The sequence below is a fragment of the Macrobrachium rosenbergii genome, chromosome 49 (genome assembly GCF_040412425.1).
Source record: "Macrobrachium rosenbergii isolate ZJJX-2024 chromosome 49, ASM4041242v1, whole genome shotgun sequence".
NCBI lineage: Eukaryota > Metazoa > Arthropoda > Malacostraca > Decapoda > Palaemonidae > Macrobrachium > Macrobrachium rosenbergii.
This window is the reverse complement of record NC_089789.1, coordinates 2,578,093-2,604,199: the sequence shown is the minus strand read 5'-3', so window position 1 is coordinate 2,604,199 and position 26,107 is coordinate 2,578,093. Positions and strand designations below refer to the sequence as shown.

General features: G+C 39.8%; 1 protein-coding gene across 3 annotated transcripts in view; it reads left to right on the top strand.

Moving 5' to 3' along the window:
* CROT (Carnitine O-octanoyltransferase) overlaps window positions 1-26,107 on the top strand; it is a 286,657-nt gene that overhangs the window by 133,687 nt on the left and 126,863 nt on the right. For all 3 annotated transcript variants that reach the window (XM_067092518.1, XM_067092519.1, XM_067092521.1), the window contains exon 8: window positions 13,128-13,208. In XM_067092518.1, the coding sequence (XP_066948619.1) occupies window positions 13,128-13,208 (81 nt within the window). The remainder of the gene's footprint in view (window positions 1-13,127; window positions 13,209-26,107) is intronic.

The window sequence follows — 26,107 nt, the reverse complement described above, 5'->3', positions numbered from 1 at the left end:
TACATAACAATCTCAATGTTTGATAGGATTTGAGATATGTCTGCATGATGGTACTCAGTGTACTTCGAACTATGTCGGTAAAGGCTAACTTTTCTTTTTCCGAGTAGCGTAAAAACTTAATACAGGTATTGCGTTTGCTACCTTGTTTACCGATTAGCATAATATAACGTAAATGTTATGTTCTCTACCAATTGAATATTTTCAGTAAAAGATACATATCTGCAATCTTGAATTATGTTGGTTAGGATTTTAGATATGTTTGTATGATGGTACTGTGTGCTTTAATTGAGCATCTTATTATTACACTTTTCTTTGCAGAGAACTGAAAAGTGTAAGGGCAGGAATGCAGTAGGAGAGAATTGTGCTTAATGTTTTTGTTTACGATGAGCTTTAAGCAAGAAGACGTTCTCTTCAGCCGAGAATTGGGCTTTTGTACTTCCTTCGGCAGTACATATGCTAAACAAGGTGATATGAATTGTGAAGAGTTGCACATTTTTTAGCTCATACTAGAGTGCCCAGTAGCACTCACCAGCTCCCGAGCTACTAGCTCGCCTGGCACCAACTGCAGAGCGCTGGGCAGCACCCATCATCAAGCACTTTGGCACGCACTCTCAGTTGCTTCGGTGCCCACTCTCAGGCGCTCTGTGCCAGTTACTGAGATCCTGGCACCAACGCTTTTAACTCGGCCGCAGTTACTGAGATCCTGGCGCCAACTCTCGGGTGCTCAGCGCCCGCTCTTGGGCTCTTGGCACCCGCTCTCAGGCGTTCGGCGCCAGTTACTGGGATCCTGGCGCCAACTCTCGTACTGCTGGCCCTCCTGCCTTTTTTTTATCCACTTGCTCCTGCGCCTGGCTCCCTCATTTCCTTCCCATGCCATTGCCAGTCTTGTGTCAGGGTTAACAGATGTTAACCTTGCAATAATAGTGAAGTGTTGTGCAGTTGAGGAGGTGGCTACTTGTCCCTCGATACTCCTAGACAAAGGTCACTGTCAGACTCCTATGCACCAGGGAGAAGGCAAACTGGAAGTCCTTTTTGAAGTTTTGCTAGCCTTTGGTTAACTCCTTTGTTGCAAAGCTGCCAGTTGAGTAGCAGACGCTCCTGGCTATGGCGCCGCGTTAAGTGGAGGCATGTGGAACGCCAGCACAGGCAGTCCCTGGGTATGGGGGGGTTTCCATTCTGACGAAGTGCCAAAAACTGAAAATCGGCGATTTTCGTTGCCTTTTTGATGCTTATCGGCTCCGAAAATTGCCAATTTTCGGTTATTGCCCCTCTGTTACGCCTGGCTGTCCAATACCCAATTATCAGTGCTGATAAGCAGAAATCAGCGATTTTGGCACTGAAAAGTGCCGATTTTCAAGGCAAGTGCCATAAAACCGGATTGCCAATAACCGAGCCCACCAATAACTGGGGACTGCCTGTATTGGTGTGGCGGAATTTAAAAACACAAAAACAATACACAACACAGATACACAGAACATATAACCATATACAGGCGGTCCCCTTTCTGACGGGTTCCGTTCTTCGCCACGTCAGAACCGAAAATCGTCGAAACCAGAAAATCGTCGAAACTCGTCAAAAATCATAAGAAAAACCTTACTTTTAATGCTCTGGGTGCATTGAAAATGACGTAAACTGCATTATTATTGAGTTTTACATCAAAAAACCTTCAAATTATGATTATTCTGCCGTTTTGGGGCCAAATTTCTTCCGTCGGATCGGCGATGCGACGCCAGCTCAGCTCCCGGAACATGCGTCGATGCCAGAAATAATTTCTGATGAATATATTTGAAAAGCGTGAAGTCCTCCTCGAACGTCAGAAGTCGGAACCGTCTCCGGCCTTCAGGACTGCCTGTACAATACTCACTCTGATCCTCGGTTGCTGGGAGATGGATGAAGGTGTCCACGGTCGCCAACAACACAGTAGACAAAATTACACAAACAAAACCGAAAAACAGACTTCCAACCAAAAAAACGAGCAAAAGAAAGAGACACATGCACTGACAACAATGACATCCAACGGAAAACACACGACTCACTGAAACATACAATAATCCACCATCAATGTCCGCCTTGCACAGAACTCAGCTCAAGACTCACTTTCATGAAAAAACTCCCTGACATTTGCACAGACAGACAGCACCGTAAACAAACTAACGACCTCATCCCTCTTCCAACAACCAGAAGCACTCACTAACTTAATTTTTCTCTCTCTCTCTCTCTCTCTCTCTCTCTCTCTCTCTCTTCTCTCTCTCTCTCTCTCTCTCTCTCTCTCTCACAAAACGTTGGGAAATGCTAAATACAAACAAATTTATTCATCCCTTTTTATTGGCACCAAGCGAAACATAAACTCCCGGTGCCTAATACTGCCCGAGCTTCCAATAGCACCCAAGCTCCCTATAGCGCCAGAGCTTGTCTTCAAATAGAGCTTCCAGCACCAGCTCTCATGCATCTGGCGCCAGCCTACTAGTGGCTGACGCCAGTCTCTCTTGAGCTCGGCGCCTGTCGCTTCTAAGAACAGACTGTTGTTCTTTTTTGAGCTCAATTTCCAATTGAATGCCTAGCTCCAGTCTTGAAGTGGCCGACTATAGTCTTTGATCATCAGGTGTCCTTCTTCAGTGTCGGACTCCCTCCTTTGAGTACCATACAACCACTCTTAGGCGGTTTTGTCTCTTTTCAGCCTGTTCCACCTTCGCCTAGAGCTCCAGACGGGTCGAATTGCTCCCTTTTGTGACATCAGTTAGTGTCTCAAAGCACTGTCCTTTGCAGACAGGGACTTTTGTGTACGAATTTATGAGCTTGTTGAAGAAGGCTGTCACATCTACAGGGAGTTGGGAGTCTGACTTAGTTTTTTAAGGTAGCAAGACAAGTGTTTTTTGTCCTTCCTCCCCCATGATGCTTAGACAGAATTAGTCCTGCAGCAAAGTCTTCACTCCTGGTTGTATTCAAGACCATTGTTACCCATGACCAGTCTTTTGTGTATCTTATGGACTTCCCAAGTTCTTATAAGCGTGTCAGATAATGGTTTTTAACCAAGTACAGTTCCGCATGTGGTGTCAGTCTGTACGAGGTATTATCAAGTCCAATCAAGGCATCATCGCACTTAGTTGTCTGCGAGTCTGCACAAGGTTCTACAAGTTTGTTTGCTTGCAGTGACCAATCAAACAGTCCTGTCGTCCACTCTCCAGGGCAATTGGATGGAGTTCCTGGATATGTAGGATACTTCATTTCATGTCCACATACAGACTCCACAAGATATCTCAGACCCATCCTACGAGACAGGGTCTTGGTGCTAGAATTTAGGCTTGATGTCTATGGCTTAAGACTTCATTTCTTCTCGATCCTCACTCACTCCTAGAGTGCAGTATTCCTTCAGTCATTTCTTCTGATCCTCGCTCACTCCTAGACTGCAGTATTCCTTTAGACAAGATCACAGCCCTTACTTTTTACATCAGCTCTCGCCACTAAGACAAGAGGTTTATCTATGGATGATAAATAGAATGTTTTTTCTAGTCCAGCTGGAATTTCTGGCAGTTGAACTGAGCCTTCAGAAACCCACTCTTACTCTTAGTGGGCCTTGAATCCCCTGAACTGTTGGGTTATGTGCCTCTGTTGGGCAGACCGATCTTTACTGTCTGCATCCTTAAAGGAATCTTCTAGCCTTGGCAACTGACTCCTCTCTGCAAGATTGTTTCAACCTGGACCTCTAAGCTCTTCCACCGTTCGACATTGTCAAGGAAGGGCTGGACAAGTTTTCAGGTTCATCGCAACATAATGATGACACTTTTAGTCCTGTTCTGGACCATGAATGTTGGTTCCTGAACCAGGTATGGTTGTTGGTGGACTCTTCTCGACTCCTTCCACAATCCAGTTCTACTCAGACAACCTCATTTCAAAAGATACCATTAAAGGGTGGACAACTCCTTTCTTGGACAGATTTAGACTCTCCGGGAGCTTGACTGGAAGAAGTGAACTTTTCAAGCAACTGCAGAGACTGTTGCAAGATGCAGACAGCAGTCTTCTTGCCAAGTTCTCCAATCTAAGTAGGCAGTCTTCCATCGATGGTGTAACAGGTATAACATCTTGTCTGCGAATTCCTCTTTAGCTCTGATAGCAGAACTCCTCCTATACCTGAGGACTGCCAAGGGGCTCTCTTCTTCCACCTTCAAGGGTCATAAAGCAATGCTAGGCTTAGTAAGTAAACACAAAGGTCTAGTTTGATCTTCTACCCAAGATCTTAGCAACCCATGAAGTTTCGAGACTTCCAAGGCAGAGAGGAGTCTATTCTGTATATTAGAATTTGGACATAGCTCACGAGTGGTTAACGAGCCCCTCAATCGAGCCTCTCCGTTCCACAACAATTAACTCAACTAGAAAACTCTGCTCCTTGTAGCCCTAGCAAATGCCACGAGTTAGTGAGGTTCAGACTGTAGACAAGTAAGCAGATTCTGCTCAGGGACACAGTCTGTGGACAAGATCTGTGCTTTCTCCCTTAAGTGATTGTTGGAAGTCCCTGGCTTTGGGAGAGTGAGCAAAATGTCTAGTTTACCTGAAAAAGCTTTTAATCAGAAGGCCATCCATACCTAGAGTGTCTAGACAAGATCCTGTCTCGGCCTCAGTTTATGAATGCATTGTCCTTCATTTCCAGTGAACTATGTTGTTTGAGACACACTCTCAGTTTCAGGAGAACTATTTGCCTACCTGTTAAAGGAAAGCTAAGATGCTAGAATTGGCTCTACCTCATTAGCTTTCAGGCACTGTGTGCCCCTGGTGTCCAGTCTGCAATCGATCTTCACTTCTCACTTCTCGATTCTTGCAGTACCTTGTGATTGTTATTAGTAACTGGCATGGCATCATGCAGTGAAGGAAGCATAGGATTTTCTCCTATCTATTCACTTGTGGTAAGGTGCTGAGATTTGTGAGAGCCAGGGGGTACAATATACCTGGAGCACCCATCACTGTCAGTGAATGGGTTGTGGTCTTTATTTCAGTGCAAATGACAGTCTTATCTGCTTGTGTTTATATTGGTGCTGTGCCCAGGGCAAGGGCACTTGCAAAAGTTTGCTAGCCATTGGATAACTCCTTGAACTGCACAACTTCCACTGCTGATTTGCTAGCCATCGGAGTGCTCCTTGGCCACAAAGCCCCCACTTTATTAGCAGAGGCTCTTGGCTCTACTGCCGCGTCGCTACAGGTTAAGTTGAGCACCAACCTGAGGCAGTTTTCTGCTGCAGGCTCTTGACTTACAAGGAACAACAAGCATTGCTTTCATTGCTAGCAGCTTTGCCTATTTCAAATTCATTACATATCTTAATGTTTTGGAGTAGAGTATGTTAGCTATGCAGTTAGTTCACTTGTGTAAGTTACTTGTATAAAAATGACATTTTTATAATAAAATAAAGTTTTATATATACTTACAAGTACCTGTAATTACATGATTGGAGCCCTCCCACCTCCCCTCTGATGGACATATGACATAAACAGACTGAGGTTGTCTGCTAAGTCGTTCCTGGTACTGTCTTCCTGTGAGTGGGCGGGACCAGTCATCTGCACTAAACTGTGAAACGTTACTCCCGAATTTTTTCATTTAAGCTGCTGTGCAAGAGGAAACTATATGTAATTACTTGGTAAGTATATATAAATCTTTATTTTATTATGAAAATGTCATACTTACTAATATGTAACCTTATAGTTAGGCTACAGGTTGTTGTTTATATCCAATCCTAGGTTATTTGGTCTACTATGTAAAACAGTAACCCAATAATGTGTAATCTTCTAGCTAGGCTATCACTTACCTCTGATCTAGGATACTGCCTAATCCGGATTATTTAATTCACACCTACGGTAAGGGTTACGTAAAACACATTTACCTTAAAGCTAGGCTACCATCTCATCTGGCATAGGTTACTATCTTCATCTGGTCCTAGATTACATGGTCTAGGCGAACGATTTAGTCCAATAATGAGATGTTTAGTAGAAGGTTATCACTTGACTTAGTCCTGGATTATTTAGATCATCATGCTTAAGTGTACAGGCTATATAAAGGGAAAAATTCTGTAGCCTGTTTATCAAATCCTAGAGTCCTTGGTGTAAACTAGGCTGCTGCCTAGTAGGACCATAAAAGGATATGTCTTAAAAGGTTCTTACTTGAACTAATTTAGGTTACTACCTAATCCAGGTTATTTAAATCACCTTTAGGATATGTAATCCTAGGTTATAGGCTACAGACAACATTTACTATAGTCTAAATTAGTCTCACTGAATCTGTTAGGCTACCATCTCATGTGGCTACCGCCCATTAGGCTATCGTGAGACGTTGTTATCTGAAAGGTTTATCTAAGTTAATAATAAATTGTGGAACATTTCTTTAGTTAAAACTTCTAAGTAGAATGACAAATTCTTCAAATTTTGTGCGTTTCACAAATAGCAAACAGAGATCGTGAGAAAGCACCAACTATGTGTTTGCAAAACAAAGGCTGGTTTCCGACTTTCATGCACGAATTAAACACCTGTTCCACAGTTTAAACTTGACAATTTTTAACTGGAGCCCAAGAATAAGTACTTATTTTCAGATTTAGATGTTTCCATGATCCTCGCTGGTGAAAAAATTGAGAATCGAAGCGATTTTAGTGAGGAGCAGTGGCCTGATATATGCATTCTACTAATGATAGTCCAGTGTAGAAAAACGCAGATGGCGTTTTTTCCAATGAATAGCGGCCGTTGAAGAGGCATTTTTTCCTGATGATTTTTGCTCTTCTCCACTCTCCTGTGAGCTTCTCGGGAGCAGGAGTATAGCCCACACCTTGTTTCTAATGGGACAGCCTTTTGCTTTTGTCTCCTGAGTGTCTCCTGAACTGCTGGTGGTAGATCGCCAGTTTTGGTGCCAAGCGGATCATCAGTGTATGAGCGTTCTTTTGTCCTCTTCCATAGCTCCGTTAAGTGCCTGAGCTCCTAATAGCCCCAAACCTTCAGTAGTGCCTGAGTGCCCTATAGTGCTGGAGCTCCTCTTCATATGGAGCTCACAGCACCACTCTTGCATCTGGCACCATCCTTGGGAAAAGGTTTGAGCAACGTTTAAATCTGGTAGTGAGTACAGTGGCTGTGTTACGGGCACCAGTGTCAATGGAGGCGGCTGCTTGTCCCGCTGATTCTCCTAGGCGCGGTCCTGCCATACTCCCCACTACCTGGGAGGAGGCACACAGGTAGCCTGGGAGGTCAGCTGGAACAGGAAAAGTTTCGGACTCGAAGGGTGTTCCCAATAACGATGGAAATCAAGGAGGATCTTCCTTGGTGGAATTCCAGGAAGAGGCAATCAGAAGGGAAATCTCTTCATCCTTTGAACCCCAGCCTAGAGTTCTTTTTTTAGACCTGCCGAACCTAGGTTGGGGAGCTCTTTGGGATTAAAATAAGTGTCAGGAACCTGGTCCCAGGAACAGCAAAACTGGCACATCAACGTGAAGGAACTACAGGCGATATTTCTGGGCCTACAGTGCTTCGCTTCAGAAATATGGGGGAGGACAGTAGCAGTGCATTCAGACAACACGACGGCACTGGCGTACATCAAGAAACAAGGAGGAATCCACTCTTTCTCCCTGCAAGGGACCTTCTTCTTTGGTTGCACCAGAACGAAATTCAAGACCTAAATTTCATAATCAAATCAAATCAACACGTTTTATTCAGGGGAGACTCAGCGTTCTCGCTGATGAATTGAGCCGTCAAAGACAGATCCTTTCCACAGAATGGACATTAGACCTGTTGGTTTGTCTGGATCTGTGGAAGCTCTGGGGAAACCAACGATAGAATTGTTTGCGTCCTCCAGAAATCACCGACTTCTTCTCTTCTGCTCACCAGTTCCAGATCCCATGGCATGGGAGACCGATGTAATGTTGCAGGATTAGTCCAACAGAGATCTGTATGCCTTTCCCCTATTCGGGTTAGTGAGGCAAGTCATCAACAAATTCCGGCCTCATCAAACCTATCCATGATTTTGATAGATAGCCCCCTTCTGGCCAAAAAAGAGTGGTTCCCGAATCTTCTGGAACTTCTTGCGGACTTCCCGAGACTGCTGCCACAGAAGCAACAACTTCCCAGGCAACCTCACTTCTGTCGGTTCCACCAAAACCTGTCTTCTCTGGCCCTAACAAGGTTCAAACTGTTAGGCGACTGCTCAGAAAGAAGGGCTTTTCAAGAGCGGCTGCAGACACAATTGCGAAGTGTTGAAGACAGTCTTCAGATAATGTCTACCAGGCAAAATAGTCTATCTTCAGGTCCTGGTGCAGACAAAATAACGTGTCCTCTTCTGAAACCTCTGTAGCAGAGATAGTGAACTTTCCTCTGCTCCTATGCTCTCTACCATTAAAGGATACAGAGCTATGCTTAGCTCAGTTTTCTGCCATAAAGGATTTGTCCAACCTTATTAAGTCCTTTGACACCCTAAAGCCTAAAGGAAAACCTTTGCTGTCCTGGAACTTAGACGTGGTCCTTAAGTGGCTTTCCAGTTCACATTTTGAGCCTATATAATCTATCTCTTTAAGGGATCTAACGAGGAAAACTCTTTTTCTGGTTGCCTTGGCCACCACTAAGAGGTCCAGTGAAATCCATGCTTTAGACAGAAACATAGGATTTTCTCAGGGGAATTCAGTTTACTCCCTTTCCCTAGACTTTCTGACTAAGAACGAATCGCCATTGAATCCATGGCCTCGTTCTTTTACAATCAAGAACTTATCCGAGATAGTGGGTCCGTCTGAAGAAGAAAGAACTCTGTCCAGTAAGGACCCTTAAGTTTTATCTTCACAGAACGAAGGACATTCGTGGTACTCCAAGAAACCTTTGGTATTCTGTGAAATATCCCTCTAGACCCCAGTCTAAGAATGCCCTGGCATTTTTTCTGAGGGATCTGATTTCCAAAGCACATTCCACGGTGAACGAAGGCTCACTCTCATCTTTAAAGGTAAAACCCCACGAGATAAGAGCAGTCGCTACATCTTTGGCGTTTAAGCGCAATCTATCCCGTACGCAGTTGTACAAGTGACATCTTGGAAGTGCAATTGGGTGTTTGCATCGCATTATTTAAGCGATATTGAGACGACTTACGATCAATGCAGTACCTTGGGTTCATTTTACGCGGCTGGAGTGGTGTTGGGGAAGGAAACGTAGAAAGCGATGCCCTTTCTTTAAGCTCTTCACCTTGCTTTGGGTGCTGAGTTTTGGAGAGCCTGGGAGCACTATGTACTTGGAGTACCCTCCAGTCTTTTGGTTATGGTTGGGTATTGATGTTTTTAAGTGGTTATGGTGACTATTTACTCTGGTTATAATGTGTGGTACTGCACCCTGGGCAGGGCCATCTTGTTGTACTTTTTAGCCCTCGAATTTAGTCCATCGCCACAAAGCACCCACTGTAGTAGTAGGCCCTCAAGGCTTTACCACCTCACCTCTACTGGATAAGATCAGCTCCAACCAGAGGCAGTATCTACCTGTAGCAGCTCTCTTATCAAGCAAGGTTCAACAACATTGTTTCAATGTTAGCAAATTTCTATTCTCAAACTCATTAGTATTAACAATGTTTTGGGGTAGATATGTCCAACATTCCCACCTCCATTCAATGTGGGAATCAGCTATGTGAATACTGGGTAAGTTACTTATATAAAAATGACATTTTTACCTAAGTAATTACATAATCGGAACCTGCCTGCCTCCCCTCAATTGGACATAAAGGCATAAACAAATTGAAGCTTTGCTATGTTGTACCTTCTCTTACACCCGAAAGTGGGCAGGGCATGTCACCATAACCATAACAAACTAGCGGACCCGCAATTTCAAAATTTTGAGCTGCCAGTTGAAAGAAACTAATAGCTTTGTAATTACTGGATAAGTATATATAAAACTTTATTTTATTATAAAAATATCATTTTTCTGCAAGCTTCTCTGTACCAAGATTGTCTTACTCCCTGAAAAAGTCCATAATGTCCATTCCTCCAGTCACACTAAACCTTAAAATCGGTAACACTTCTCGAATCAGCACACTCTTTACATTCCACTTCATGCTCTTCCTCATTCATCCCTTTCATTAACTCATCATCACTCATCTCATACTTTCACTCTTATGTGATGACGAATATAATGAATTGCTTGGCACTCTGATTTTTCTTCCTTCAAACCCTTATTCCCTTTTCCATTAGAGAACTCTCATTGCTTACCATCTTGGACGCTGTCACAGGAGTAAAGGCCTTCATCTTCCTTCCTCCTTTTGCACCCTCCCTTCCCCTTATTCTCCTCATCATGTTGGTAGTCATTTCATCCTTTTTTTTGTCAGTTTTCTTCAGATGTGACTTTATATTTCTCTTCCATTCCTCTTGTTAGCATTCGTAATTCTTCATCATCCTTTTGTAACTATTCTTGATAAGGTTTCTATCTCTTCTGGCCTTAACCTTTTATTTTTTAACTGTTTTGAATACCAGAAATACGTGGTATTTTAATTGCCAGTGGTCATTTAAGACCACGTGGTGATTTAACTTTTTACCCACAGAAATAATGGTATAGGTAGTCCCCGGGAAGTACTGGTACAGGCAGTCCCGGGTTATGAAAGGCTTGGCTTATGACGTTCTGAGTTTACGACGCTCTTCAAATATATTTCATAAAAAATTATTTCCCAGGTTACAATATATTTTTGGGTATACAGTGCTGATCGGACAGAAGAAATGTGGCTCCAAATAGGCAGGATGGTCAAAATTTGGAGGTTTCTTTGATGAAAAACTCAATGAAAATACGATTTATGTCATTTACAAGACACCCAAATGATTAAAAGTAAGGTTTTCTTAAGATTTTCAACAGTATTTCAGGTTACGACGATTTTCAGCTTACGACGCGGCATTGGAACGGAACTCCCATTGTAAACCGGGGACTGCCTGTACACAGAAACATTCATACATGCTCTTATAACTTAACATAGTACTGTACTAAATTCAGCCTGTAACTTGTACATTTTTTAGTCATAGGGTATTGATGCAAATGCTGTTGCATGCAACAGTGCTGCCTTGTACAAAATGAAAAAATATCACTTCCAGTTAGAAATTACTCTGTTCATATTAAGGAACTGAGAACTGCACTGAAATTTGCATTCATATTTTAATATGCCAGAGCACTTCTTGTATTTTTAATCTATCAATCACAGTTTTGTTAGAGAAGGCACAGCAGTCATTGTTAATAAGAGTGTATCCTAAATACATCACAACTGCCTCAGATGTACACGCCGAAGAGCATCAGAAGAGAAAGTACTTTTACGCAACTCTTGTGGTAAAAGATTATAAAAATGCATAAGTTGCATCTACAGTAAATAGTTTCACATGGGCACTTCAGGAGACCCTCACCATTAGCTGAAATCATTTCCATATTACCATGCGCCCTTATCACCATCATCATCTTGGTTTGCATTTAAAAAGACAAATTCACTGCCACAAGACCTTCAGATCCCAAAACTACACTTTTTAGGTTAGTTTTTGTTTAATAGCTTCAGCTTCAGTTCAGTTAGTCATCTCAGGATTTGCGGGACACCATTGACAAAAATCTTCCATTGCTTTGAGTGAAGAGCATAACACCAACAGCCTTGCAAAAAGAAGACAGACAATAATAATGTGAGTCAGAACTCACAACCAAAAGAAATTAAAATTATCACAACACAGTTCTCGCTTCCCTCTCCCATTTTTTTCATCATATATTTGTGGCAGCAAATATATCTTATTTTGTTTATATTTGTAATCCTGATCATCTCTTGTGATACCATCTTTGTATGTAATACACAGTACTGACTTTAATTCCCCTCTTGTGACTATACATTCACACATATCTGACTTTTCTTTTTCATTCATCCTTCCAGACTTGATGACATAGCTGTCTTCTAAGAGAATTTCCTTTCTCCCAAATGTTAATGTGTGTTTACTGGTTGTTGTCCAACCGTCTGTTGCGCACTCCCTACTGCTGAAGTCCTTACATCCATTCATTATTTTTGTATATTCTTGTGGGATTCATTAGTAAACAAATGCAAGTGTTGTACAAGATGCATTTGGCGTCATACAGACAACCCAGAGGTTTCCCAAGTTAAATTTTCTGATTTCTGTTTTATCAGAGTTGCACTGAGTGAACAGACTTCCCCCAAACTTGCCTACCCTCATACATGACCCTCTTGACAGTTCCCTCTGTATTCTGTGTAGCACTGTAATGTGCTTGCAAGAGGGTGTCAAACTGTTACTTTTTATAAGGCCCAGGTATCCTTTTGGCAATTAACCCTAGTTCTCCCGTGCCTCAGCTCACCTGTGCACATTGTGTGCACCTGTTAGTGAAAGGCTAATGACCCTCATCCTGAGCTCTGACATATATTGGTTATGTTTTAATTTGAGGTCAATAATTGTAATATTTTTCCTTCAAAAAGTTCATCTTTACTTATTTGTATTATGTGGCCTCTTACAGTTAAATCTTAACTATAAATAGGGTCATAAATTCAACTCCAGCGTATTGCCATAATTAGGTTGCAGATTAGTAATAAAAGTTTACATGTCACCCAGAACAACGAACATTAGTCTTCTGCAAACAAAAATCTGCTCTGTTCTTGGAAAGTAACATCTGCATTTATTTTTCCAAACCTGAAGCTCTCTGAAATTAATGTTAAATTTTGACAACTGTTAACCAAGAATTAATCACTTATCAGTACCTAACATAAATTATAGGGTTATCACCTCATCATTGAAATAGCAGAGAACAAGTTGCAGGTAAGTTTCTGAGATGGTATTCATAATTTTTGTATGCTTCAGGAGCTATTATTTGTTACTGAGGAAGGTAATGAAGTGAACTGGCTCATCAAAGACAGATTAAAGATACCCCTCAGGAAAAGTCTCCGAGTGTTTGTGATGAGTTGAATTTACTGGACTTCTTGTTCACCACTTTGCTTTTGTGTGTGACTAGCTTCACCATATCTAGAACTAATTGCTTTTTCCTGTGAGAAACAGAATGAATTCAAAAGATTTTATCATTAGGGTTTGTGATTTTGTTGATCTGAAATGTTTTCTTTGTGATATTTTTCTCAGTGACTGAAGAAAATCATTCTAGGGGATCCCTGATTATTACAGTTATTTTTTCAGAGGAGGAGGGAGATTGCCCAACTCATATCATTGTACTGTGTCATGGGCACATCTGGCTGATGAATCCTTGGGATGATAAAGGTAAGAAAATGTGTAGCCTATTGATATAGCTGAACTTTTGACTTTCAGCACAAATTAAATTATTTGGGATGAATCTTACCTACTGTTCAAGTTAGCTTACGGCTGTGCCATTACTGTAGATGCAAATAGCATTCAAAATTAACAAAAGAATAATGTTTGGCTGACCGAGATGGACTAACTGTAATGACCTGTTTTCCACCAGGTGGCGTTGGAATGTGTACGTTCTTGTGAGAATTCTTCATGACGTGTCATTGTTTTTACTGTGTGAATCAGCTGTAACAATTTTTACTATCCCTGGCTGTTTTGTTCCTGTACAGTATTGTGCTTGTTTTCTGTATGACCTATTGTCATGTACATCAAGCAGATAGAGAAGCATTAGGTTCTGTACAAATGAGTTTCATGTAAACTATTTGTATCGGTTGGGTGAGATGGTCACAAGGGTGATACTGATAGAAGTAATGAGTGTGATTTAATTTTTTCTTCTTGGTATGAAAATGCAAGGAGTGGTCTGATGAGAATGGATAATTTTGTGCGGTATCAGAAGGTGAGAGAGGCCAACGGATTACATAGACAGTTCATTAGGTCCAGCCATTAGCCTACTCAGTCTTTTCCTTCTTCCAGTGTTACTCCACTTCCTCCTCCATTGCCTGATAGGTTTGATTCTTTTCTCACTTCCTCTGCTCTGCCTTCTTAGGTTCCCCATGTGGTTCAGGGGAAAGTGATAGGTAAAATTGAAGATGTTAGTGTACTGTACTTCTGTCATCATTCAGGTATGACCAAGTATATTACGGGTAAAGATCACAGTTCTCCCTCATAGTGATTGAACTTTTTTAAGTTTCCCCTGCAAGAGAGAAGGTGTACCTTTTGTCTGTCTGTAGCCCACCCTCTGGACTTCCCTGCATCAGTAGGTCTTTTCCTCTGCCGGAGAACCAAGGTGTCTTGGGGCAAAGGTCTGTGCCCTTTGCCACCTCTCTGTCAAATGTTTACCATCTTGAATTCAACGAATTCTCTGAAGGATTTATTCTTTAGAGTGGAACACTTGTGTCAACCTGCTCATGCCTTATCCTCATCTGGCAAGAGTGACAGTGATGTTTGTGACCCAGTTGAGTTAGCTAGGGAGTGTAGATACTCGTTTAGTATTCCAGTTACTTCAGCAGTTTTGGAACCATGAGCCAGTACTTCAGTTGTTCAGCCATTTACTCCCCCTGCATCACCACTTATGCCTCATGTTTCTGATGTTAACTATCCCCCTATTATTCAGTTTCCCCTCTGTCACCTTGCAGTCTTCACTTTTGAAAACTGTACAGTACCTATGTGTACTAGCGGCTCTTTCTCTTCCGCCACTTCTAAATGTTGTGCAGATGTCTCCGACTGTTGTCTCAGCAGGGTCTTTTCTTGGATCAAAACTTTCATCTTTTGGGGATTTGTTGTGGAAGCACAAGGCTGTGGATTCATCTTCTGCTGTGACATAATGTGAGATCCTCTGCCTTCCCTCGTCCAGCATGCTCCCTCCCAGTCATCTGGTGCTTACCACCAACATTCCTAGGTGTCATTGCTGGTGGTCCGGGTACATCACCATCTCAGCACTGATTTATCCTTTTCTACCATATTTGGTTATTCCTTTAGACTTGACAGATTTCTACCCTGATTCAGATGATTCTCCTTGGGTATTTTAAGCGATCCGTAATTCATGTTGCTCAGCTTTTCCCTATCCTGTTTGCCAAAGATTAATCCAGTGAGGGGCACTCTTTGTTATGCTTCTACCTTGGCTCTTGTTTAAATACGAAAGAAGTTAAAGCTACATGATTCTGCAAAGGTCCATTTTGAGTCAAATCTCAAAAGTTGATCCCTCAAAAAGCTGGTCCTTGGAATGCAACTGCTTTGGTTTCCAGTTTTATGAAACTGCTCTGGGCTGTGTGTTATGACACATATGAGTATATATCAGATTTTGAACCTTCCTCCATTCAAGATGCAAGTTTTTTTCAAGTTGCTTGCCCCATGGAAATGAAGAGCTTCCTTATTGTCATGGTACATGTACTTTAGCCTAATAATGTGGCAGAACTACATATGAAGATGGTACATCTTAGCATGACTGCTCATTACTGCAGCAGAAAAAATGATAATAATCACTGTTTGTTCCTACACAAAAACAGATCTTTGTTCTTTACATAGGGATTTAGCTTGCGAATGCAAGCTGGAATGACTATTCAAACTTATTTACAAGGTAGGAAACTACTCCCCCTCGATTTGGGACCACCTTGACATGGTGAGGGGCTCTCGAACCCCAGGAATCTGTCCTGGGTTTGAGTTCAAGAGTCCCATATACCATTCTGTATTTCTTTAATTTTTGTGGAATTTTCCTCTTTTGCTAAAATTTATCAGACCTGATAAATAGGAAAAGATATCATGACTGGGATTGGGTTTATATCTGAAGCTAAATAGTGGGAACTGTGGTAGGACCATCAACTACCCGATAATGTCCGGACCTGAGAGATATCAGGCGGAACTATTCTTTAGGGCTGGACCAAGGATTCCAGGGGGGTCTGGTTCTGGAGATAGGACTCTCAGCATTCTATCCGGTTTGCCCATAACATGATTAGGATGGGGATGATTGTATTCTTTTAATACTCTCAGTCCTAGCAAGTGTGTTTGGCTTACAATTGGGCCACTCTAATCATGTTGTGCCATCCCCTATGGGGTAGGGTAGGGAGCGGACATTTGGGAATCGGTTCTCACTTGTGCCATTGGTGGAAGAATAAACTTCACGAAAGGCTGATGATATCTTTTTAAGGTTTTCAGGTTTAATTGTTATTTTTTTTTTAACTTAAATCTTTATGTTAAGTAATTTTAAAGATTCAAGTACCCCTGGGCCTTCTGGTGGCATTGTTCTGGCACAGATGATGACTGCTGCTCCAGTACAGAGCAAGTCTTCTAGCATGGAAATGGACAGTTCTCTGGATAATCCAAATAACTCAAATCAGAGTGGTATTAAAACCTTAATACCTTATAAAACTCCCAAAAAGAGTAAATACCGACATGACCCAACCTTGACTCACTTTGACTCCCTCTTTGGGAGTGGAAGTTGGTCAAGGTTTCTAATCATGGAAGCTGACCAAAATATTTCAGTTTTATAACTAGAAAATTATTTGTTAAATAGATATCCAACGACAGATATGTCGTTTAGACAAATAAAGGAAAAAACTTGGCTTATACTGTAGAAGCCACAACAAAAAGTCAGTCCAAAGACTATTTGTCTTTGAGAAATATAGACAGTATTAACATGAAAGTGAAAAAACACGATGCTATGAACAGTCAATGAGAAAATGCTATTAGACTCACTCAAAAAAAGATACCCAAAGGTCCAAGATTGTTGGGTATATGCTGTACCAAGTAAAAACAGCGATAGACAAATATTAAAAATGGCAAAAATAAAATTTGAGAGTGAAGATCTACCTCAAAAAATATAAATTTTAGGCCAAAATAAAGAGCTAAGACCCTATGTCCCAAAAGCCACTGTGGTGTCAAAATTGCAGTAAGTATGGGCATACTAAGACAAATTGTCGTAATGAACCGGTATGCGCTTATTGTGGATCTACTGAACATACCAGAGTGGAAATGCAGTGAATCATCATGCAAGATCCAAAGAATGCGTGTATTTTATATACAATACGGAACTGAAAATATTTCAGGAACGAACAGGGATGTCTATGAAAGAGGCTAAGCTGGAATTAAAAGTGAGATGAATTCAAGATCCGTCGAAGAAACATACATATTCTTCAGTAACAAGAGCAAATAATGAAGCAAAAACGCAAACAGATAGAAGTAACAGAGCACAGAAAAGTAAATCTCAAGAAGAAATTAGTCATTTAGAAATAAAAAATGAAATGGTAAAGAATAAAGAAATGGGTCCAATGAGATGGATAATATTTTATCCAATTCATTTGAAATATTAATGCAAATAGAAACACAGGTGTTTGCTACTACTGAAGTAACAGAGGAGGGTCGTGATGGACTGGAAATTAAAGATAAAAAAAGGCCTTTGGAGAGAACACCACCCAAAATGAAAAAACCAACTATTATGAGACAAACATCAGTTAAACCAAAGATAAAGGAGATGAAAAAGGAACGAAAACAAAACAAGCTAAGAATATACCTTTATCTCCTAAAATAATAGTAAAACCTATGAAGGCAGATGTCGAAGACACTGAAGAAGTGAAAGAGAACCATACCCTAGATAACAATGATTATGTCAAAGGAGAAGGGATTACTCCATCTCCAGTAATTGGTACAAGAGCAAAGGAAAACAGAAATATACATGGTAATACGTGTGGATGTAATGGTGTTTCATTGAATTATGCAGCAACAACAAAAACATAACAAAAGATGGTTTAACAGACATTGTAAGAAATCTTTTGAAATACAGAAAAAAAAGAAACCACGGATTTGAGTAACCACAGAAAAGGGTGCATGTGCATTGAGCACTTAGTATATCATAAAGAAAAACAAATGAATGCCCTGAGTAAATTATTAGAAAAAATCCAAATTGATAATACAAAAAAAGAGAGTAAAACTCGACCACTATAAGAAAGTATTTGTCGATAGCTATATTATACAATGGAACGTAAATGGTCTACGGACCATATTACACCTAGGAGAAGTACAGTACAACGGTTATTAAAAGCATATGAACCAATAATATTATGTTTGCAACATGTCAACAAAACAATATCGACAGTAGGTAAATATACCTTAGCATCAACATCACGAGAGGCAGAAGGAAATTTAGGCACTGCTATATATGTACATAACTAAGTATGTTATGACAAAGTACCTGTAAACTTTACTGATCTGCAAGCATTGAGTATTAGAATACAAATAAAAAACGGTTATTATGTAATTCAGAATTTATACAACCAACCTAATAAAAGTTATGACTGACAAACTCAAAGAACTACTTAATAATGCCAAGGAACCTACATTAATAGTAGGTGATTTTAATGCCCACAAACCTGATATGGGACTGCAATTGTACAGACTCAAATAGAGCAGGAAGTAGAATAGAAATTTTCCTCAATCGACTTAACACTATGTAGAACAAACATAGTAGACAGATTGAATTAGAATACAGTTGACAACTTGCATACAAGTAATCATTTCCCAATATTAATTTCATTATTACAAAATAATCCCACCAAGCATGTCCCTCAGTATAACATTTATAAAGCAGATTGGGAGCAATATGAATTCCACACTAGAAATATCCCACCATTTGAATATTTAAAAGACCAAAATGAAACTAATAAATTTCTTGTTGATTTCATTACAAATGCTGCTGATAAAGCAATACCAAAATCCAAATCTCATCCAACAAAACATAAAGTCCCATGTTGGTCTGAAAAACTAACAGAATTAATAAAAATAAAACACCAAATTGGAAGACGATTAGGTAATTTGAATAGAAAATTCAGTAAAATAAAAAAAAAAATTACCGATATTGGAAGGAACTTTACAAAAACTGACTATATTATTATTAGAAATTGATACATTAAAACCTCTATATAACAAAATAACTGCAAAATTTAAAAGAGAAGTAATTCAAGGAAGAATCATTTCATGGAGGAAATATGTATCAGATCTCTCTAATAATACTCCCATACAAAAAATATGGGAAAAATTCAGGAAAATAAATGGTACCCATGTTAAACCACCTAGACATGCCATAATAAAAGATGGGAAAAGAATACTTGATCCTAAAGAAATAAGTAATGTAATAGGTGAAAATTTAGCAAAAGTAAGTACAACAAAAATTTAGATGAGCATTTCCACACAATGAAAAATAATATAGAATTCATAACAATAAATTTTGGAACGATAGAAGATATATGTTATTATAGAAAATTTAATATGGAAGAGCTGGAATTTGCTCTATTGAACAGTAATAAATCTGCCCCTGGAGGTGACAGTATTTGTTTTGAAATGATCTGCCATTTAGCACATTTGGCAAAGTCACACTTAACCACTTATGGCTTCGAAATTTATTTCCTGATGAATGGCGTAAAGCTATAATTATTCCTAACACCAAACCTGGAAAAGATCCCAGTAATGTAAACAGTTACAGACCAGTTTCTTTAACAAGTTGCTTATGCAAATTACTAGAGAAAACTAACATGGCACATTTGAGAAAATAAAGTTTTGACTCCCACTCAATTCGGGTCACAGTGTAACAGATGTACACTGGATTCTCTGTCTAACATGGAAGACCACATACGAAGAGGATTTGAACAAAAATAAATTACTATAGCTGTCCTTTTTGACGTCGAAAAGGCACAGGATACTACATGGAGATATGCAATATTAAAAACGTTACATAAAAACAGCATCCGTGGGCATTTACGTAGGTTTATCCAAAACTTTTTGACAAATCTCTCTTTTCAAGTGAGAATTGGTGATGTATTGTCAAGTACATTTCCACTTGAAAATGGTGTTCCACAAAGAAGCGTCCTTAGTGGCATGCTGTTTACTTTAGCAATAAATGATATCAGTAATAATTTACCTATTGGAATTAAAAGTAACTTGTATATGGATGATTTTGCCATATATTGTTCAGCATCTCGCGTAAAACATGCAGAGTGAATCACTAATAAAAACTATAATAAAACTAGATGAATGGGCCTCATCTGTAGGCTTCAAATTTTATATACAAAAGGCTCAAGCAGTAATGTTTTATGAAAATAAAAAGTGGAAAAAAGGTGAAGAAATACATTTAAAAATCAGAAATCATTCCATACAAATTGCCAAACAGCAAAATTTTTGGGATTAGTACAGTATTCGATACTCACTTGAAATGGAAAGCCCTCATAATTTACATGAAATCAAAATTTAAAAGAGCATTAAACCTAATTAAAGAACTATCGAACACTACTTGGGAAGCCGATAGACATACCCTTACTTTACTGAATAAAGCAACAGTACTGTCTATCATTGATTATGGAAGCGAAATATATGGCTCAGCATCAGACGCAACTCCGAAAACGTTGGACCCAGTTCATAATGAAGGCCTTAGAATGTGGTCAGGAGCTTTTCGATCATCATCAACATCTTTACAAGTTGAGTTTGGTGAACTACCTCTGTCTCTCACTCCATAGAGAACTAGTAACAATGAAGGGTGCTCTGAGAATTCAGACAAATGATTCTCTAACCAAAAAATTATTTGGATTAAGAGATGTGTTTATAAACAATCATCCACCTCCTTTCCCAATTAGAGCTAGAAGAATGTTTGAGTTGGTAAATATAAATATACAAATACCCTTAATATTAAAATTACCGCCTCCTTGGGCAGTGAATAAAATGAGAATTTGTACACACTTAAAATATTTATCAAAAAGTTATTCATATACCCAAGAACACCATAAACAACATACAGTAGAACATATAATCGGAAAAGGTCCGCATTACGCAATATACACCGATGGATCTAAGTCACAATACGGAGTGGGATATGCTGCAGTATTCCAAGACAAAGCGTATCAGTTTTCCCTACCAGATAATGTCTCAATATTTACAGCTGAGTTATGTGCAATAGCATCAGCCATAAAAATAATTAAAGAAACCTCATTTAATAATTTTGTGATTTATAGCGACTCCTTAAGCTCAGTAGAAGCCATTCAAAGCTATAATCAAAAAATACTTTTGCACAACAAATTAAGTTTTCACTCCATAAATTGTATAATAATGGAAAAAAATATTGAAATATGCTCGATACCTGCCCATGTAGGGATTAAAGGAAATGAAGAGGTTGACAAAGCAGCTAAAGAAGCAGTCTGCATGACAAGAGCAAATGTAAACATCCCTATTAGTGACTATATAAGAAACAATCATTGTAAGTAAATGGCAAAATATATGGAATGTAGAACCTGAAAATAATCAATTAAAAGAGATAAAATCCAGCGTTGGAAAATGGAGTTAGTCATATCAGAGAGAGAGACACACACAGGTAATTCTGACGCGTCTTCGAATGGGCCATACTTGTTTGACACATGGACACTTAATGAGCAATCCATGTGGCCCTCCTCCCAAATGCCCAGATTGCAAAGTGTTGCTAATAATGAAGCATGTACTGTGTGTGTCCAAAATATAACCTGCAGTGATTATCAAATTTTGGAAATAGAACAATAAAAGAAATTTTATCAGAATCCTCAACATTTTCAGTAATTCCCATTTTAACATTCATGAGGGGCTGTGATTTAATTGATGAAATGTAAAAAGTAAATAATAAAAATACGAAAACCTAATGAATTTTAAAACGACTAAGTTTTAAAATTTTACTTAATATATTTCGAATTTTAATATACCTTTTCAGTGAGTATATATGGAAACATGAGTATAAATGTATTTATTGTGTGAATGTGTACCAGTATGATAGTGATGCCTTTATGCAACTTTTAACTTCATTTTCATTCATTCATCACCATACTGAGTAACCTGTTTGGTCCCAGTGCTAGGCTTCTAACCTAGACCAGTCATTTCATCCAAATCCTTCGGGCCAGCCTTATGAGAGCTGGTAGTCACTTCAGTGGTCTGGGTAAACCTTTTTTAATGATAATACAGTAATAAAAAAGTAAACTACTGTCAGTCTGCACTTCACTTTGCTACTGGCTGCCGTCGAGTCCAGACGTCTTTCATGACGGCCCAACTTTTGCCATTTGAACTTTTGATTAAACTTGAGCATTCCTCTTCCTTTTTTTGGTTGGCGACTATGTGCTTTTATCACGATTTTTCAGACCCATCAGTCAAATAAGCCTTCTTGCTGCTGTATCGTTCTCCGATATACTCACTAATATATTTACCTGTCAGTTATTGTAGATTTAGCCACATGAAAGTTCTGTGACAGTAAGGTTCATCTTATTTAAGGTAATCATGCTATAACAGCCTTCCATTGCATTCATTGGACATAGGCTATGTAGCCTTATTCCTCTGATTTCTGTGGCTTAGTCTTTGTGATTCCTGATTACTGCTGATGAGGCAAGTTTCCACAGTGGCGAAAGTGGGTAGAGGTATTCTCCTCTTTTCATTATCATCCATGTTGTTCTTGTGAAGCTCACCTCCACCCTGACTACAGCTGCAAGCTTAGAGTTGGGGGGATTCTGCCCCATGTTAGAAGGCTTATTAAGTGTCTTTCTGTGTGCCTTTTCCTTCAGGATAGGGCGGGGAGTCTTGATCGCCATCGGCAATTAATTTCTCAAGCAGGGCTGGCAGTGAGTGCCATTCTCTTAGACTCAAGGTTCTCTTCACCTCGTCTCTGTAAGCTTCATGTTGAATTCTCCCCTCTCTCAGAGAAGTAGTACATCGATCTTTTGTGCAGTTCGTTTGCTCCTTGTTTTCCCGATCTACGGACAGGGTTTACGGGTGACAACAAGTTTGGAGTGTTCTCCTTGCTTTTCTGTGGTTGGATGACCATAGGAACAGGTAATTACTTCAACCCATCTTACCACAATCGTTCTGGATCGCACAGAGAAGGATATACATGGCTTTTTCACATGGATCGTTGGCTCTCACTACCCAGCCCACAGGTCGGGTTAGGTTTGCTGATGGTCTAGATTTTCTCCTTATCTTTTCCTTGATCGGGCAACCAGGGTGAAAGGGAAACACTTCGACTCTGCCCAGCAATCTTTCAGGTTCGCATGAGGAAAGGTTTGAGTTTCCCAGTTATGCTGCTCATTCCATTCCCAAACTCTTGGTTCTGAATTGAGTTTTTGGGGAAAGATGAGCCAGTGTTCCCAGTCCTTCCAAGGTTGGCTGGCCTTAGTGACTGGGTAGCACTTTGTCCCTTTGGCCTCCAGCTCTTCAGGGCGTTAAAGAGGGACTAGCATGACCTGGTTGTGAGGCTCAGGCACTATTGACGAGTCCAATCTTTAGATTCGGTTGCTTGGTAGTGACAGGTACTGTATTGTAGAGTTTTTCCATTGCCTCTGATCTTCCTCTTTTGATACTTTCGAGTGAAGGAAGAAGACTACAATGGCTCTCCCTGCTGGAGATCTTGATAGGCTTCCAGCATTCGATCCTTTTCTGAGAAAGAGGACCGATTTGGCTCACACTAATGGTACCATTGCACTTGCAGTTTGGCATATGGGTATGACTGTTACCCCAGGGCCGGCTAGTCCCCGGTACAAGTTGGTCCCCAAGGTACTGGTGCATTCAAGTCTCCCAGACTGCTTGTCTGGGATCCCCTGACTCTACCCATGCTCCATGCATGGGTGCAACTACTGACCAGGCTGACCAGTCCAGTCAGGGCTCTTGGACCACCGGTCCAGGATCCTCGTGCTGATACCCATGCTTCATGCACAGGTCAGCCACTACCCAGGGTCCCCTGGAACCCAGGAGTGTTGGTCCGGCCTAGGTAGCCAGGGTACCTGTACTACTGGTACAGGATCCTTGGCTTGCAAGAGTCCAGGGAAGTGACAGAGCCCATGTGGTTCTGTTGTCAAGACTTAGAAAGGGTTGTCAACTTTGTTTGACAACTGTTCACGTCCTTATTCACCTGCCAGAGGGCTTGCCTCTACTAGACCAGGGCAAGGGTGCCACAGACTGTATACCCTTTATTTCCCTTTTTCTTTGGAGGTTTCTGAGACAGGAGCTGGTTAAGTATCGGGGCTAGGATAGGAAGCTTTCATGCTTTCTCCCAAGCTTTTCCATGGGGAAATATGTACAGTACTCATATTGGTCTTAGAATTGAACGGAACAATCTCGTGGAAGTTTTCAAAGGCCCTTGTCCGACAAGAAAGGTGTCTTGGGTTTTTCAGTGCCTGGAATTGTATGGAGGGTCCTGTGCACCAGGATTCAGGTAGCAAGGTGCAGTGGCTGCTGCTTCTAGAGACCTCAAGCTCGGCTGCAAGCCCGATGGCCTTGGGGAGCACCTGGCTATTATCCATGTTTCTTTCCCTGTTGAGCTTAGGCTTGAGCTTAGTTGCCTTGGTCATGACTTACTACAGTAAACCCCCAGTATTCGCAGTCTCACGATTCACAGACTCACCTATTCGTGGATTTCTCTATGGAACATATATATGCATTATTCACTGAAAATCTGCCCATTCATGGTATTTCTCACTGAGAACTATTCACTAATTACTGTATTTTCATCTCATTTTCACGACTAAATGCACTTTTTGTGATAAAACTATTAAAATGCTCAGGTAGTGCTCGAGTTACGATAGTTCACCTTACGATAATTCGATTTTGCAAAGGGCTAAGCAATTAACCCTTAAACGCCGAGCCTCTATTTACAAAAGTGTCTGTCATATGCCGGCGGTGTTCGGGAGTTAGCGCCGAAGCAGAAAAAAAGTTTTTTCAAAAAATCACAGCATGCTTCGTTTTTAAGATTAAGAGTTCATTTTTAGCTCATTTTTTTTTGTCATTGCCTGAAGTTTAGTATGCAACCATCAGAAATGAAAAAAATATCATTATCATCTATAAATATTGAAATATATGACAGCGCGAAAAAAAATTTCATATATAATTGGATACAAATCGCGCTGTGAGTAAAACGGTTAAAGCTAATGAGTTATTTTTTTTTCTTTGTATTGTACACTAAATTGTGATGATTTTGGTATATAACAAATTGTAAAACGATCAAAGCAACACAGAGAAAATATTATCACAAAATGATGCATGAATTAGTAACGTGCGGACGTAAAAAAAAAGTTTTTTCAAAAATTCATCATAAATCAAAATATTGTGCTAGAGACTTCCCGTTTGTTGCAAAATGAAGGTACATGATTGAATATTACTAGAGTGTAAGTGTTTTAGCTTACAATTGCAGTTTTCGACCATTTCGGTCAAGCTAAAGTTGACCAAAGGTAGAATTTTTTCTATTTATCGTGATTTATATGAAAATATTTCAAAACTGATAAAAGCTGCAACCATGAGTTATTTTTTGTTGTATTTTGTATTCTACATGAAATTGCGCACATTTTCATATATAAAACTTTATGTAACGACTAATATAAAATGGTGCAAACATTACGACAAAGTGACAAAAGAATTTCTGAGATGTTCGGCTGAGTTACAGCGCGCGGACGTAAGGAAAAAGTTTTTTTTTTTTTTTAATTCACCATAAATCGAAATATTGTGCTAGAGACTTCCAATTTGTTGCAAAATGAAGGTAAATGATTGAATATTACTGAAATGTAAGAGTTTTAGCTTGCAATTGTGTTTTTCGACCATTTCGGTCGAGTTAAAGTTGACCAAAGGTTGAAATTTTGGCAGTTATCGTGATTTATATGAAAATATTTCCAAACTGATAAAAGCTACAACCATGGGTTGTTTTTCTTGTATTTCACATGAAATTGCGCACGTTTTCATATATAAAACTTTATGTAACGACTAATATAAAACAGTGCAAAAATTACGACAAAATGACGAAAGAATTTCTAAAATTTTCGGCAGAGTTACCGCGCGGACGTAAGGAAAAAGTTTTTTTCAAAAATTCACCATAAATCGAAATATTGTGCTAGACTTCCAATTTGTTGCAAAATGAAGGTAAATGATTGAATATTACTAGAATGTAAGAGTTTTAGCTTACAATTGCGTTTTTCGACCATTTCGGTCAAGTCAAAGTTGACAGAAGGTTGAAATTTTTTGTAGTCGACGTATGGTACGTCCACTCGGCACCCAACAGACAATTTTAGTGGACGTACGATACGTCCAGTCAGCGTTAAGGGTTAATGCTGATACGAAAATATTTATAAAATATTTTTTAAATTTCACAGACACAGGCAGCACCATACAGTCAGGCAGCAAGAGAGACCAAATTACAATAGACCAGCTTCTTTTCCTCAAACTCTTTATCCCATCTTCTAGTTAAAAAAGTAACAGAGGATGATAAAAGTATTGTTAGTAACGTT